We start from the raw sequence: 15824 nt of genomic DNA, 5'->3' as shown, positions 1-15824 counted from the left end.
CCGGCGTGCCGGTGTATAGTTAGCCGTGATGTTTGATGGTTATACCCCCCCTTCCCCCCCCCCCCCCTTTATGTTCAACTACTCTACTGAGTGTTGATGAGTCACGTCACGTGACCCACTTTACGTGTATGCTCAAGGTTGAGGGACGAGCAGTGAAGAAGTAGCAGCCAACGAGAACACTCCTGCTCGTCTCTGGTAACTGGCCAAGATTTATTAGCCGGCCTGGACATATTCTGTTTTATTCTGACTGCTTCCAATTGGGAAACAAGACTTTAATGTATAAAGTAATCTCCATTTATATATATGTTATATCTAGGATATCCTCCTAATCCTCTGTTTTGAAAGCCTTATGTATATGTTGGATACTACAGAAGAAACATATATTCTTAACTTATATACGATAATTCGTATATTATAACAGGCTTTTGTTTTATTATGAATATACTTAATTAAAATTAGGCATTCCGGAGGATCATTATTATTACCCTAACCTCTCTGACCAAAATTGTTATGCTCTAAAAAGGAAATAGTTGTTACAATACTTGGAGTGTAACAAGTGGGGGCCTGTGTCCGGGAGCATAACACTGAATTTCCTTTAAAATGAATGTAGAAATGGCAGAGAGGTTTGAAGATATAACAAAGGAGAAATTACAAAATTTGAAGCTTCAATCTTGTTGGCAATTAGCACGAAGCTTGGGCATAAAATACGACAGGCATTTCACTGCCCAGACAGTCAGATGTATGATACAGAATGTCCTTTTTCCAGATGAGCAGGATCCAGAGACTGAGAATGGAGAAGCAGATATTCCTTCCTTTTTGAATTCTTTTCTACAGACGCCCGAGGCCGAAACTACGACGCTAACAACCCCTACTGGAGACGACGGACATGAACTTCCTGATACTCGGAAACGCTACGCTGCTACAACGACTCCAATTCCATCTCCAAGGACTATATGGGGAACAGAACTCAATCACACTAAAGAAACGGATCCAGGTAAACCATTTACAGATAGTTTTGAAACAGAACAAGAAGTCCTTTTGGATGATGAACACGTTCCACCTCAAATCTCTTTAGCCCTTTTGACTACTATTCAATCTAAGGAGAATTTTGAACGTCTAGAACGTATTTTATCGCTTCAAACCTCCTTTGTAGAAGCCCAGAGAAAGTTAAAAAGGGAGAATTTTGAACGTGAATCTTTGCTTTATGAACGGGAAGTACTGAGGAAGAAAAGAGAATCTAGTAACATGTATACAATCCCTTCATTTGACCTTGGTAAAGCAGCCTCTTTGATGCCTAAATTTACGGAGGATAATTTAGATTCATTTTTTGAAGCATTCGAAAATCAGGCGAAGGTGATGCAATGGCCTCCTAAATATTGGGCTGCTTTAATACATTCATCTTTAATAGGAAAAGCCCAAACCATAACTGCCAACTTACCTTTTGAACAATATTCTGATTATACTCAGGTAAAAGATTGTCTTCTGAAAGCTTATGATTTATTACCTGTCAGTTATTTGAAAATCTTTAGAACTCTGAAGAAATATCCTCAGCAGTCTTGGGTGGACTTTGCCAGGGAAAAGCTCTCTGCTTTCGAGCGTTGGCGTAGGGCCGCGGGAGCCGCCTCAGTCGAGTCACTTTCCCAGCTGATGTTGCATGAAGATCTTTTTAAATATTTTCCAGAGAGGGTGCATACTTATCTTTTGACATTTCCCACTACTAACTTGTTAGATACTGCTGCCCACGCAGATCACTTTGAAATTTCCCATGCTATAACCACAGAAATGTCTAAGGCCCCGGAAAAGAAATCTACCTCCCAAGGTTTTAGTTCAAGATTGACTGCTAGGAAAGCTCCAGCTGGCGAACCTTTGAAGGTGTATTCAGACAAAAAACAGGTGACAAACGGCTCTTTCTCCAGACAGTATCCTAAAGATCAATTACCACTGTGCCTTTTTTGTAAAAAGTTAGGTCATAGACAGTCCCAGTGTTGGCATAAACAGCGGGAAGATAAAACCCAACCAAGAGGGAGATATCCTACCCAGGTAATAAATTCCTCTCGGAAGTATGAAACTCTGGATGATGAATCTCTACCTTTTCAGGCCTCATCTAGCAGACCGTCTAATAGATGACTTTACCACGACAGTGCTTCAGAAGAAAAGGTCCGAGTAGCTATGGAACCCTACTTTTCCCAGGGGAAGTTCGGACTCTGTAAAGAGAGGTTAGTAAATATCACTACCTTTCGAGATACTGGCAGCTATCTCTCTTTATTAAGATCAAACCTGGTAAAGTTACCTACTAGTAGAGAACCCCGGCTAGACGTATTATTAGAGGCTTACGGAGGCACAATAATAAAGGTCCCTATTATAAGGATTTATGTAGAACTGCCTGGATATGTAGGCTGGATCAATGTGGGACTTTCAGATAAACCTTTTCCCATTGCCGGCGTGGATCTATTAATCGGGAACGAAATTGATCAATTGGAGATACCCAGAGAGCCTCTGGTTTTAGATAATCCTGGTGATGTAAATTATGCCTTAGAAGCCTCTGAGGCAGGGCTGGATTTATTTCCCCTTAATGTGGTCACCAGAGCCATGGCTAAGAACTCTAACAATTTGGATATTCAACAGCCTTTAGAAATGTCCGATGAATTAGGTTTGAACTTCCTGTTTAGCGAAGCAATTCAGTCGAGACCCACAGGTGACAAAGTTTTACCAGTCCCTGCGGACCTAGCTAGAAAATGTAATAAAGAAGAATTTCTTATAGCTCTAAAGGACGATAAAAGTTTAACCAATAAGGATAAAGAGGAAGGTTACCTTTTAGATGAAGACGGTTTTCTTTGGAAGAGAAATAATGATAATGATTTGAGTTCAAAAGGAAACTTGTTAGTGGTGCCATCGTCCTTACGTAATATGGTATTTGAACTAGCACATGATAATCCACTGGGAGGTCATTTAGGATCTCGTAAGACAGAGAAAAAGATAAGGAAATATTTTTTTTGGCCTCAGATGAGGACTTATATTGCTGACAAACTACGGAAATGCCACGTTTGTCAAATAATAGGCAAAACGGCGCACAATCCCGCGTCTGCCCCTTTACTTCCAATAAAATGTCCTGAAGAACCTTTTGAAAGATTAGTTATTGATTGTGTAGGACCGTTGCCCCGCACAAAAAGGGGTAACCAGTACATCTTCACTATCATAGATATGGCAACTCGGTATCCTGATGCTATCCCAATGTCCAAAATTAATTCCAGAAATATAGTAAGAGCTTTAATACGCTTCTTTGCTCAAGTAGGCATACCACGTGAAATTCAATCTGACCAAGGTTCTAATTTTACGTCTAAGGTTTTTAAAGAGGCTATGTCTCGATTAGGAGTAAGACAGATCCTCTCTACAGCATATCATCCCCAGTCACAAGGAGTGCTAGAAAGATTCCACCAAACCCTTAAATCTACTTTACGTGCTTACTGTGAGCAATATTCTCGTGAATGGGACGAAGGTTTACCCTTTCTTCTCTTCGCCCTCCGTGAAGCTGAACAAGAAAGTACTAAATACTCTCCATTTGACTTGATTTTTGGACATCAGGTGCGAGGACCGCTAGCCATATTACGAGATTCTTGGATAGGGAAGAGAGGTCCTCTTCATCCCAGTCCTCTACTTTGGAAAGAACCTCTCTCCAAATTAAAAAGCTTAGCTGCCGTGAATCTGTCAGAAGCTCAAGCCAAAATGAAGAAATCTTATGACCAAAAGGCTAAATCTCGTTCATTCTCTCCGAATGAATTAGTGTTAGTTAAAAACTTAATTCCAGGACATTCTTTAAAACCTAGATATTTGGGGCCATATGAAATAGTAGACAAAGAAAATGAGGTGAATTATCTGGTCCGTGAACCAGGACGTCGTAAGAAAATTAAGAGGTATCACATAGATAACTTAAAGAAGTACGAGTCTAGCCTTCTCCCTACTATTATTACCTCTATTCAACCTACATCCACTGAAATAAGGAATGACACTGTAAGGGAAGTAAGAGAATTTAGACTACATAATTCTGAAGTTTTAAAAGAACTAGACCATTTTCTGGGAGTTCTTCCTACCTCCCAAAAATCTCAAATCAAAGAGTTAATCACTAAATATAACTCCATCTTCAAAGATATCCCTACTCCTTGTACATTGGGTTTCCACGATATTGAATTGTTAGAAGATAGTCCAATAAAGCAATCCCCTTACCGGGTCTCTCCCGCTAAGCAAGAATTAATTCAACAAGAAATAAATACATTACTGGAATATAATTTGATAGAACCCAGTTGGACACCTTGGGCCTCTCCCTGTTTATTGGTCCCAAAACCCGATGGTACCGTACGCCTATGCACGGATTACCGTAAAGTAAATTCAGTCACCAAACCAGATGGGTTTCCATTACCAAGGATTGATGATTTAATAGATGCTGTAGCCGGTGCCAACTTTGTGACCAGATTAGACCTGCTGAGAGGGTATTACCAGGTGCCGTTAACTCCTAGGGCCCAAGAGATTTCCGGGTTCGTAGTTAAGAACGGACTATTTACGTATAAGGTTATGCCTTTCGGCTTGTGTAACGCCGCCTCCTCTTTCCAGAGAATTATGAACATTTTAGTCCAACCCTTAGAAGGTGTAGAGGCATACTTAGACGACCTGGTGGTTTTTAGTGATGACTGGCAGTCTCATTTAAAAAGATTAGAGCAACTACTTAAAGCCTTGCAGAAATACAATTTCACTGTAAATTTACAAAAATGTGACTTTGGTAAAGCCCAGATTAAATATCTCGGTTTTAAAATAGGGAAGGGACTAGTAGCCCCCGACCAATTAAAGGTCCAAGCTATTTTAAATTTCCCGACGCCTCAGGACAGGAAAGCCCTCCAACGATTTTTGGGGATGGCTACTTATTACAGGCGTTTTTGTCCAAACTTTGCTCAAGTTGCCTCCCCCCTGACTAGATTGACCAGTCCTAAATATAAATTTAATTGGGACGAGAATTGTGAACAAGCTTTTAAACGTTTAAAACGTTTCCTTTCCTCTGCCCCAGTATTGCGTGCACCCAATTTCCAAATTCCTTTCACCCTCCATGTTGATGCCAGTGATGCAGCAATAGGTGCTGTCTTATTGCAATCCTTCCAAAACGGTAATATTCTACATCCAATATGTTATTTTTCCTATAAATTGAAAGAATATCAAAGATCTTATTCAACCATAGAAAAAGAAGCCCTGGCTTTAGTGTTGTCCTTAGAACACTTTGACGTATACCTCGGTTATACTCCTCATGTGATAAATATTTACTCAGACCATAATCCTCTAACTTTCATAAATTCTATGAAATCAAAAAATGTTAGAATATTACGCTGGGCTTTAAGGATCCAACCTTACCGGATCTCCATTTTTCACATAAAGGGTTCGAGCAACGTGTTAGCCGATGCTCTCTCTCGCTCCTAATATATGGCTTAACTACGGAAATTCTTTGCAGTCAAGCAGTTTCTGGACCAGTTCTAGCAAGTGGATGACTAACCTTGGAATGATGTACCTCCATCCCTATACCAGCTGGTTGGTTTCTTCTACTCCATCAGCATCTTAAACGCCGAGATATTTGCTTGTGGGCCGGGGTGTCATGCCCCTATGGTTAACCTTCCTTTAATATTACATTGCGGTTATTTCCTTTAATAGCTAAATTGGAAATGAACGTCCTTGTATTATTAAGACTAATTCTTGACAATTATTATAATTTATGTAACATGGCCATGATAAGTTTGATTGGAGGTATAGTAACCTGCCTGCCGCCCGGTGTGCCGGTGTATAGTTAGCCGTGATGTTTGATGGTTATACCCCCCCTTTCCCCCCCCTTTATGTTCAACTACTCTACTGAGTGTTGATGAGTCACGTCACGTGACCCACTTTACGTGTATGCTCAAGGTTGAGGGACGAGCAGTGAAGAAGTAGCAGCCAACGAGAACACTCCTGCTCGTCTCTGGTAACTGGCCAAGATTTATTAGCTGGCCTGGACATATTCTGTTTTATTCTGACTGCTTCCAATTGGGAAACAAGACTTTAATGTATAAAGTAATCTCCATTTATATATATGTTATATCTAGGATATCCTCCTAATCCTCTGTTTTGAAAGCCTTATGTATATGTTGGATACTACAGAAGAAACATATATTCTTAACTTATATACGATAATTCGTATATTATAACAGGCTTTTGTTTTATTATGAATATACTTAATTAAAATTAGGCATTCCGGAGGATCATTATTATTACCCTAACCTCTCTGACCAAAATTGTTATGCTCTAAAAAGGAAATAGTTGTTACAATACTTGGAGTGTAACACCCCTCACCCAGCGAGCCAAGGAAATTTCAGCCTTCGTCACTCCAGATGGGTTATTTCAATATAATGTTCTTCGTTTTGGGTTAAAAAATGCTCTTGCCACCTTCCAGCGTCGTATAAATACTGTCATAAGGGTGTTGGATGGTGTACAGGCCTATCTAGATGATATTGTGGTATTCAGTAACCAGTGGGAAACTCACTTGGTAAGATTACAAAACGTGTTTGAATGTCTAGCCCAAGCCAAACTAACCATCAATCTGAGCAAAAGTGAGTTTGGCCAAGAGAGTGTACAATTCTTAGGATATGTAGTTGGTCAGGGGAAAGTTGCCCCAATTAATGCTAAGGTGGAGGCCATTATAAATTTTCCTAGACCACAGAATCGGAAGGCAGTGATGAGGTTCCTGGGTATGGTGGGTTATTACAGATGGTTCTGCCCCAACCTCTCCCAGGTAACGTCACCACTGACAACTTTGATCAATTCAGCTGGGACAGCAAGTGTGACAGGGCTTTTGAAAATGTGAAAATGTTATTAGGGAATGCTCTTATCTTGAAAAGTCCTGAGTTTGAATGCTCCTTCTCTCTACAAGTGGATGCTAGTGATGTAGGGGTAAGTGCAGTGTTGTAAAAGGACACAAGTGCAACTAATGTGACATTTTATTGTGGCAACGTTTCACTCTCCAGGAGCTTTATCAAGCCATTACGTAATGGCTTGATAAAGCTCCTGGAGAGCGAAACGTTGCCACAATAAAATGTCACATTAGTTGCACTTGTGTCCTTTTACTTTACATATTGACGGTAATTCTACCAACTTTATTACAAGTGCAATGTTGTTGCAGGGTGATGAGAGAGAGAGCCTTCAGCCAGTTTGTTACCATTCAGCCAAATTAAAAAAGCATCAACGTAGTTATGCAACAGTAGAGAAAGAGGCTTTGGCTTTGGTGTTGGCTCTGCAGAAATTTGAAGTTTATATCAGTGCTTCCCCACATCCTGTAATAGTGTATAGTGACCATAACAAGGTTTTTGCAAAGAATGAGAAACCACAATCAAAGACTCTTAAGATGGGCTTTGTTCCTACAGCCTTTTAATTTGGAAGTTAAATATATAAAAGGCTCAGAGAATGTGGTTGCTGATGCTCTCTCTAGATGTTTCATGTCGATGCATGGTGCATACTTTGTACACAGTGTTTGTCATGTGCTGACCTTGTTGTTTTTGCGGTGGTGAACTCTCAGCAAGCCTGAGTATTCCCTACCAGCCATCCAACTGTGAAGGAGTTGAGTCGGAGCCAAAAGTGTGATAAGGGTCAGTGTATATGTAAATGTGAGTTGAGGTAGTAGTTGACAACCTTCGGTAACATGAGACGTTCAGGAAGGTATGTGATATGTTGTGTCTTGGTGTGCTCTATATACGAAACAGCCCAACGATTTGCCTTTGTGGTCCCTTGGACCCCTCCATGTTCTATGTCAGCCTCCTCTTCATAAGGTTGGAGGATCTGTGTGGAGTGTGACCTCAGAAGATGGGCTCGAGTGCCTGACCATGTTAAGAATCGTGAGTGTTGACTGGAAGTCTCACTGTTTGGTTCGGCCACCAAGTGAGAGACACCTTGACATGTTTTGTGAAGTTTCCTGCCTGGTGTACACCTGACTGCTCTGGGTTTGGCTCTACTCTCGTCTCCTGATCAGGAAGATGCCACCCTGGAGTACCAGTTGCTTGCTGGATTGCTGCAGCAGAGGCACAGGCCTGTTGGTGCAGGCTTTCACAGTGGGCATTGTGTGCAATTCTTGCATTGCAATGTGTTTTGTTTAAAAGCCACTAAAATTGTAAATCAGTCCTACAATCTTGAGTCGATTACCTCATTCTCCTCCTGTTCTTCAAGTTTATCCTTTGTATGGACTGATGAAGCCACTGTGTGGCGAACCGTTTCCTCAATAAAGATACCCCAAGAGTTGCACATGTGTCGCTTGCCTAACCCCTGGGCATGACCTACTTCCACATTGGACAAATGTGACACCACCTACGACTGCTGCACCTCTCCTGCCATACGGTTTATAAGCTGCTTCTCCGCTCATATGCCGTATTCTATTCAAGATTGATGGACTGACCACATCGACTCAAGGTTGAGGGACTGATTACCTCATATTCTTCAAGTTTATACTTTGTATGGACTGATGAAGCCACTGTGTGGCAAAACGTTTCCTCAATAAAGATACCCAAGAGTTGCACATGTGTCTAATTTAACAACGTGTCGGTTCTTTGAACCATTCATCTGCAATGCAGGATAGTGTTCCGCTGCCTCAAGTGTCCGAGGACACTCAGACTGCCTTGAGTGCTCAGCCTATCCCTGCATTGACTGCTAGTTCAAGTAGTAGTTCCTCCACAGGGGATGCCTCGTCGGAAAACGATTACTTGAAACTAGTAATGCCATCTCTTGTTGATGTCACTTGCCATCTGCAGAAAGATGTCTCTGTTGCAGCTAGTGCTCTCACTAGAGTGTCTGTTGTTGTTCCTAGTGTTCCAGATGGTGATAACATCCTAGTTGACAGTGATTCCTGCAAAGTAGGGGGTTTATTTGTTGAACCATCCTTACATGTTGCAAGAGACAGTAAGATCCATTCATTCCTTGCTAACACTTCTGGTCACAGTGTTCGTCTCAGAGCAAATACCAATCTTGTTGACCTGGTTCACTATCCTTACCCTGTTGAAGTACAGGATGACTTGCCACCTGACCAGTGGGTCAGTGCTATTTCAACAGGGGAGACCTCATCCACTCCGCTGGATCAATCCATCCCACCAGTTGAGGAGAAAGACTTAGCTCCCACTGACTTCCCAGACAAGGTCAAGCGTTTGTTGACTCTGTTGAACAAACGTCGTAAAGCCATTGCCTTACCAGGTGAAAAGATGGGTATAACAAACTTATTGTCCCATCATATTCCACTTGAACCTGGTACTAGACCTATCTATATACCTGCGTACAGAATACCTCATTCCAAAGTTGCTGTCGCAGAAGAATTGATCAATCAGATGCTCCATGATGGAGTTATTGCACCTAGCAATTCACCCTGGAATGTGCCCTTGATCCTAGTACCGAAGAAGGACGGTACTTGGCGCCCAGTGATCAACTTTAGGACGTTAAATGCAAAAACTATTCCAGATCGCTTCCCACTTCCTGTACTTGGTGATCTTTTATGTAACATTGGAGATAATAAAGTCTTTTCAACCCTGGACTTGTTACAAGGGTTTTGGCAAGTCCCTCTTCATGAGGACAGCCAAGAGTTAACTGTATTCTCCACTCCCACAGGTCATTATCACTCCCTCCAAATGGCCTTTGGATTACAATCCTCCCCTATCACATTCTGAAGGCTCATGACCAATATCTTTAGAGGTCTCATAGGTAAAGCGCTTATGGTGTACTTAGACGATGTAATCGTCATGTCCGAAGACGTGGATACACACCTGAAAAGACTTGATGTAGTATTTGGTAAGTTTGAAGAAGCCAATTTAAAGATCAAACTGTCTAAATGTCAATTTTTCAGATCAGAAATTAAGTTTCTTGGTCACGTAGTCACTCCTACAGGGGTTACAACTGATCAAAGTAAAGTAACGGCAGTACTAAATTTTCCATTCTTTATTGTACCATGATTTGTTCTTATAATTCGAAATGCATTACGTTAACACCCATTACGTTAACACCCATTACGTTAAAACCCATTAGGTTAATACCCATTATGTTAAGACCCATTATGTTAACATCCATTATGATACCATCCATTAGTTCTAAGTTACATATGTCTTTGTTATTGTATACAATCAGCCCAAAGCCACCTGCCTGTTCAGTCTATAGCATAGTAGTGTATGTCGAGACGACATACGTAACATGACCGTGCTGTCAGCATAGTTGCTGATCCCGTATATGTATATGTTATCTGTGTATCATAGTACCATCCATATGTTTTACATACACGACCCCTTGCTAGGCCCAGTGACTAGCTTGTGTGACGTCACGTGATACCATGTGAGGCTGCCTTGCACCTTAGAGCATCCTCACTTCTCCGTAGTCCTAGCAGGCGACAGAACAGGCAGTTTGGGCTCCCTCTCCCCCTTTATACTTTGCTAATATATAGTGTTTCCATCCAACAAGTGTGTTTAACTCCAACCGTCAATCTCCTATGAACCCCAACCACAATAATATGATAGTACAGTGGACCCCCGCATACCGATTTTAATCCATGCAAGAGGGCTCATTGGTATGCGAAATAATCGGTATGCGAATGAATTTTCCCCATAAGAAATAATGGAAATCAAATTAATCCGTGCAAGACACCCAAAAGTATGAAAAAAAAATACACAAATAACCCACACATAAGAGAGAGAAGCTTACGACGACGTTTCGGTCCGACTTGGACCATTGACAAAGTCACACTAACAGAGTTGGAGCAGGACGGCTATATATATAGGCAGGAAGAGGTGGTAGTAGTAGTAGTAGTACAAGAATTGTATATAATACCGACAGGATGAAATTAAGACACATGCACAACACCCGGGCATCCCCATCGTAGACGCTATGAAATGGGAAGGGTAGCCCATTTCATAGACTCTGCCCTCTCACGTGCCAAACGCAATTTCTTCTCTCCCAAACTCTCTACTCATGGGAACTCTTCTATCCTCTGCCTTCCCTACATTTCCGGTCTTTCTAATCTCAACAATTCTCTCCATCCCTTAGACATTAAGCTTACCTTCCGCCAGACTAACACTCTTCGCACTAATCTCGTTCATACCTCTCCTCCCTCTACAGATGTTCCTGGTGTCTACTCTATTTCTTGCTCCTCCTGTCCTCTTCAATACTTCGGTGAAACTGGCCGATCTCTTTCTGACAGACTTAGGGAGCACAAAAATAGTGTTAGGCTTGCCGACACTAACAATGCTCTTTTCTGTCACGTCAGAGATCATAGCCATCCTATTGACTGGTCTTCTGCTAAAACTGTCTTCCCTACTTCCAACTCGAACAGTCACCGTCTAGTTGAATCCTCTCTAATACACAACTTTCCTTGTATGAACCTTAGCCCTGGCTTCGTCTCTGTAGATGCCTTCCTCTCCCACTACATTGTAAAATGCTCCAAACTTCAGAACACCCGTGACTTAACCTGAATCCTCACTTTTTCTTTTTCTTTTTCTTCTTCCTCTTCCCCTTTCCTCTCTCCTTTTCTCCTCTGGGTTGTCTTTTTCTCTCTCCTGTCTTGTGTTTCAGTTCCTTCTTCATTTATTTTATTTCACCACTTCCCCTTTCACGCACCTCTGTGCGCTTGCTCTCCCTCTGTGGGTATCTAGCTCTCTTGCAGTGCTCCCCTTCCTTTGTATTCGACTGGCTCGTCTTCCTTATTTCCCACTTCTTCCGCTACCACTACTACTACCTCTTCTTCTTCTACTACAACTACTGTTGAAATTAAGACACATGTGCGGCGTCTGGCTGTCTTTGTTGTGGACGTTTCACCATCCAGTGGCTGGCTGGATGGCGAAGCGTCTACGATGGGGATGCCCGGGTGTTGTGCATGTGTCTTAATTTCATCCTGTCGGTATTATATACAATTCTTGTACTACTACTACTACTACTACTACTACTACTACTACTACTACCTCTTCCTGCCTATATATAGCCGTCCTGCTCCACCTCTGTTAGTGTGACTTTGTCAATGGTCCAAGTCGGACCGAAACGTCGTCGTAAGCTTCTCTCTTTTATATGCGGGTTATTTGTGTATTGTTCCAGTCACGGTATTGTGCCTTTTTGTTATTTATGAAAAAAAAAATTTTACCACATGAAATATACATTTTCCTACACACAAAGAGAAGGATACATGCACAATAGTAGAGTAGTACATGCACAGTATATATTGTGCATGTACTAATCTACTAAATGAAGAATAAATGACACTTACCTTTATTGAAGATGCAGCAATGACTGATGAGACACTGTGTCCTGGGAGTGCGTTTTCCTCCTGAGTACTCTAGGTCCTGTTTGGCATTTTCTTCCAGAACAGGCCTTATCACACTGTGTATGTCACTACGATTCTTAAATCTCTCAAACCAACCTTTGCTGGCTTTAAATTCACCAATATGAGCACTAGTTCCAGGCATTTTTCCCTGTTCACCTGGGTGTTAGTCGACTGGTGTGGGTTGCATCCTTGGAGACAAGATTAACCCTTTGAGGGTTTTGGTCGTACTAGTACGTCTTACGTGTAGGGGTTTTGACGTACTAGTACGCATAAATTCTAGCGGCCTCAAATCTCGCAGGAAAAGGCTGATAAGCCTAGATGTGAGAGAATGGGTCTGTGTGGTGGGTGTGCGCGGTAGGAAAAAAATCTGGGACCCAGTGGTGCATTGTGGGAATGCCATCATAGTACACAATTTCCACCGTGCCCTGCGGTAAGAAGTTCCTCACTCCTCGGTGAATTGGGACACTTTTGTTCCCCAGTGACAGTTCTAATACAGGTGGAAGTGACAGTGAAGATGAGTTTCAAGGTTCTGGTGAGGTTTTGACCGAAACTAATGACCATAATATGGGTAATAGTGAGGAAAACCCAGACAACCCACAGCCTTCCACCTCTGGTGTTGGGCCGTCTTGTTCACGTTCAGTTGTACCAGAATCAAAGAGGAAACTTCTATTTTCCAAAATCCCAGACTCAGATGTGAGCATTGGTGATGACAGTGATAGTGATTATGAACTACAAGCTCTTCAAACTTGTTCCAAGAATGGAGGAGGAGGAGGAGGCAGAGGAGGAGGAGGCAGAGGAGGAGGAGGAGGAGGAGGAGGAGCAGGAAGAAGAAGAGGAGGAGGAGGAGGAGGAAGAAGAGGAGGAGGAGGAGGAAGAAGAAGAATACGTAATGATAACAATAATACATAATAACAATAATACATAATAGTAATAATACATAATAATAATAATACATAATAATAATACATAATAATAATAATAGGTAATAATAATAATAATAAGAATATGTAATAATAAATGTTCACCCATGACAGTAACAAGATAAGGGGAGATAACATCTGATAAGTGCTGACGTTTGATGAGGGTAAATGAGGGTAGAGCTGATACCAAAAGATGAGATGAACATCGCCCTCCCTTTGTTTTTGCTGGTATACTAACATTTCTGTCTGTCTATTTGCCTGTCTGTCAAGCTCCCTGTCTATCCGTCTAGCTCTCTGTCTCAGAGAGCCACAAGACTGCGTCATCACTTTTACTCACATCTTCAAGCAGAGTATAGCACTTTGTCTGGGTTTCTTGGGTTATCCTAGGTAATTTATACTATGTATACTTGTATTTATGTGTACCTGTGAGACAGAGATAAACAGACAGATAGAATGAGGGAGAAAGATAATTAGATAGAATGGAGGAAGGGAAGCAGCATCCGACCCCATTGTTTTGACAGGCGGGAGGGGGAGTGAGTAATGAGACAATATGTCATTTTGACAGCTGCCGACTCCTGGTAATTTACACTATGGAGGAGGAGGAGAAGGAGAAGGAGGAAGAGTAGGGGGAAGAGGAAGAAGAGGAGGAGGAGGAAGAGGAGGAGGAGGAAGAGGAAGAGTAGGAGGAAGAGGAATAAGAGGAAGAGGAGGAGGAAGAGGAATAGTAGGAGGAAGATTAGGGGGAAGAGGAGGAAGAGGAAGAAGAGGAGGAGGAGGAAGAGGAGGAAGAAGAGGAGGAGGAGGAAGAGGAGGATGAAGAGTAGGAGGAAGAGGAAGAAGAGGAGGAGGAGGAAGAGGAGGAGGAGGAAGAGGAAGAGTAGGAGGAAGAGGAAGAGGAAGAGGAGGAAGAGGAAGAGTATGAGGAAGAGTAGGGGGAAGAGGAGGAAGAGTAGGGGGAAGAGGAGGAAGAGGAAGAAGAGGAGGAGGAGGGTGGAACACTAGTACACTGGTACTGGTACACTAACATTTCTGTCTGTCTATTTGTCTGTCTGTCAAGCTCCCTGTCTATCTGTCTATCCATCTAGCTCTCTGTCTCAGAGAGCCACAAGACTGTGTCATCACTTATACTCACATCTTCAAGCAGAGTATAGCACTTTGTCTGGATTTCTTGGGTTATCCTAGGTAATTTATACTATGTATACTTGTATTTATGTGTACCTGTGAGACAGAGATAGACAGACAGATAGAAAGAGAGAGACAGATTGAAAGAGATAGAATGAGGGAGAAAGATTAAACACCATTGCGTATGACACCATGTTTCAGAGTTCCACAAGCTGCAGAACTAATAGGAATATGTTCAGTGACTGTATATTGGAAAATATATTATAGAACAATAGTAATAAACAATGTTTTGTATTGTTTGTTTTTGTAAACAAGTTTTGTAAACAATATATTGATAATTATGTTTGTGTGCTTATTGTGTTGTATACAACGAGTGTATATATGTACATTGCACCTTACTTTGGTCTCATAGGTCACATAAGTTATGTGAAAAAATAAAATAGTGAAAAAAACAACAAACCTTCAAATACAAGTAAACTAAAGTTTACCGGGTGAGCGGCAGTCGCCGCTGTTGCCATACGCGGCTCATTTTCTGCAAACTTCATGCATCCATATCTCCGTAAGTATTGATGGTAAATTTTTTTTGTTTATCCTATAATGTTTAGAAAAAAAAACTCTATTTTTTCATAAGAAAAAATAATTTTTTTTTTTTTTGAAATTTGGCCGACCCTGAGAACGAGTTTCGGAGAGGGCCTGTCGACCCTCAAAGGGTTAAGGACCCCAATGGAAATAAGTTAGACAGTCTTCGATGACACTGACTTTTTTGGGTTATCCTGGGTGGCAAATCCTCTGGGGTTAATTGTTTCTTGGTATATTCTCAATAAGCCACACCAACAACAGTGCTACAGCAGCAGCAGACGATGCTACAGCAGCAGCAGCAGCAGACGATGCTACAGCAGCAGCAGCAGCTGACAGTGCTACAGCAGCAGCAGACGATGCTACAGCAGCAGCAGACGATGCTACAGCAGCAGCAGCAGCAGCTGTACCACCAATAGTAGCGATGGTTGATTGGGGTTCATTATACAACCTGGCCAGCTCGGAGACACGCACTCCACTTTCATACTTATCAATGATCTTTTTCTTCATCTCTATAGTAATTCTCACCCTTATTGCTGTAGGGTTGGCACTAGAAGCTTTCTTGGGGCCCATGGTCACTTATTTTCCAGATAAAAATCACCAAAAACACTGTAATAATACGAAATGTTACGATTGTATGCTTGGATGCTACCGCGGAGGCTGGCTGGTAAACAATGCCACCGGCGGAACATGTGAGGCTGGCTAAGGCGCACATTGGACGCGTCTCGGACAAACAGCGGTGAGCGGGTTTTGAAGCGGTATGCGAGGCAAAATTTTTGTGATTAAAGTGAGCGGTATGCGGAATAAACGGTATGTGATGCCAACGGTATGCGGGGGTCCACTGTACGATGGAACACAGGATAATATAAAAGTAG

General features: G+C 41.9%; 2 protein-coding genes across 4 annotated transcripts in view; one reads left to right on the top strand and one right to left on the bottom strand.

Annotated features, from left to right (window-relative positions):
• LOC128699906 (zinc finger protein 84) overlaps positions 1 to 15824 on the bottom strand; it is a 155517-nt gene that overhangs the window by 56625 nt on the left and 83068 nt on the right. The window lies entirely within an intron of this gene.
• On the top strand, positions 60 to 5711 carry LOC138855112 (uncharacterized). 2 transcript variants are annotated; one of them, XM_070102464.1, is made up of 3 exons: positions 60 to 994; positions 2098 to 2216; positions 5489 to 5705. In XM_070102464.1, exons 1-2 carry the CDS (start codon positions 601 to 603, stop codon positions 2106 to 2108), a joined length of 405 nt encoding a protein of 134 aa, XP_069958565.1. In that variant the 5' UTR covers positions 60 to 600; the 3' UTR covers positions 2109 to 2216; positions 5489 to 5705. The 2 variants fall into 2 exon arrangements, with proteins under 2 accessions (XP_069958565.1, XP_069958564.1); XM_070102463.1 differs by having other exon boundaries at positions 60 to 2216; positions 5489 to 5711.

The sequence above is a fragment of the Cherax quadricarinatus genome, chromosome 81 (genome assembly GCF_038502225.1).
Source record: "Cherax quadricarinatus isolate ZL_2023a chromosome 81, ASM3850222v1, whole genome shotgun sequence".
In the NCBI taxonomy this organism is placed as follows: Eukaryota; Metazoa; Arthropoda; class Malacostraca; order Decapoda; family Parastacidae; genus Cherax; species Cherax quadricarinatus.
This window is presented reverse-complemented; position numbering and strand designations above follow the sequence as displayed.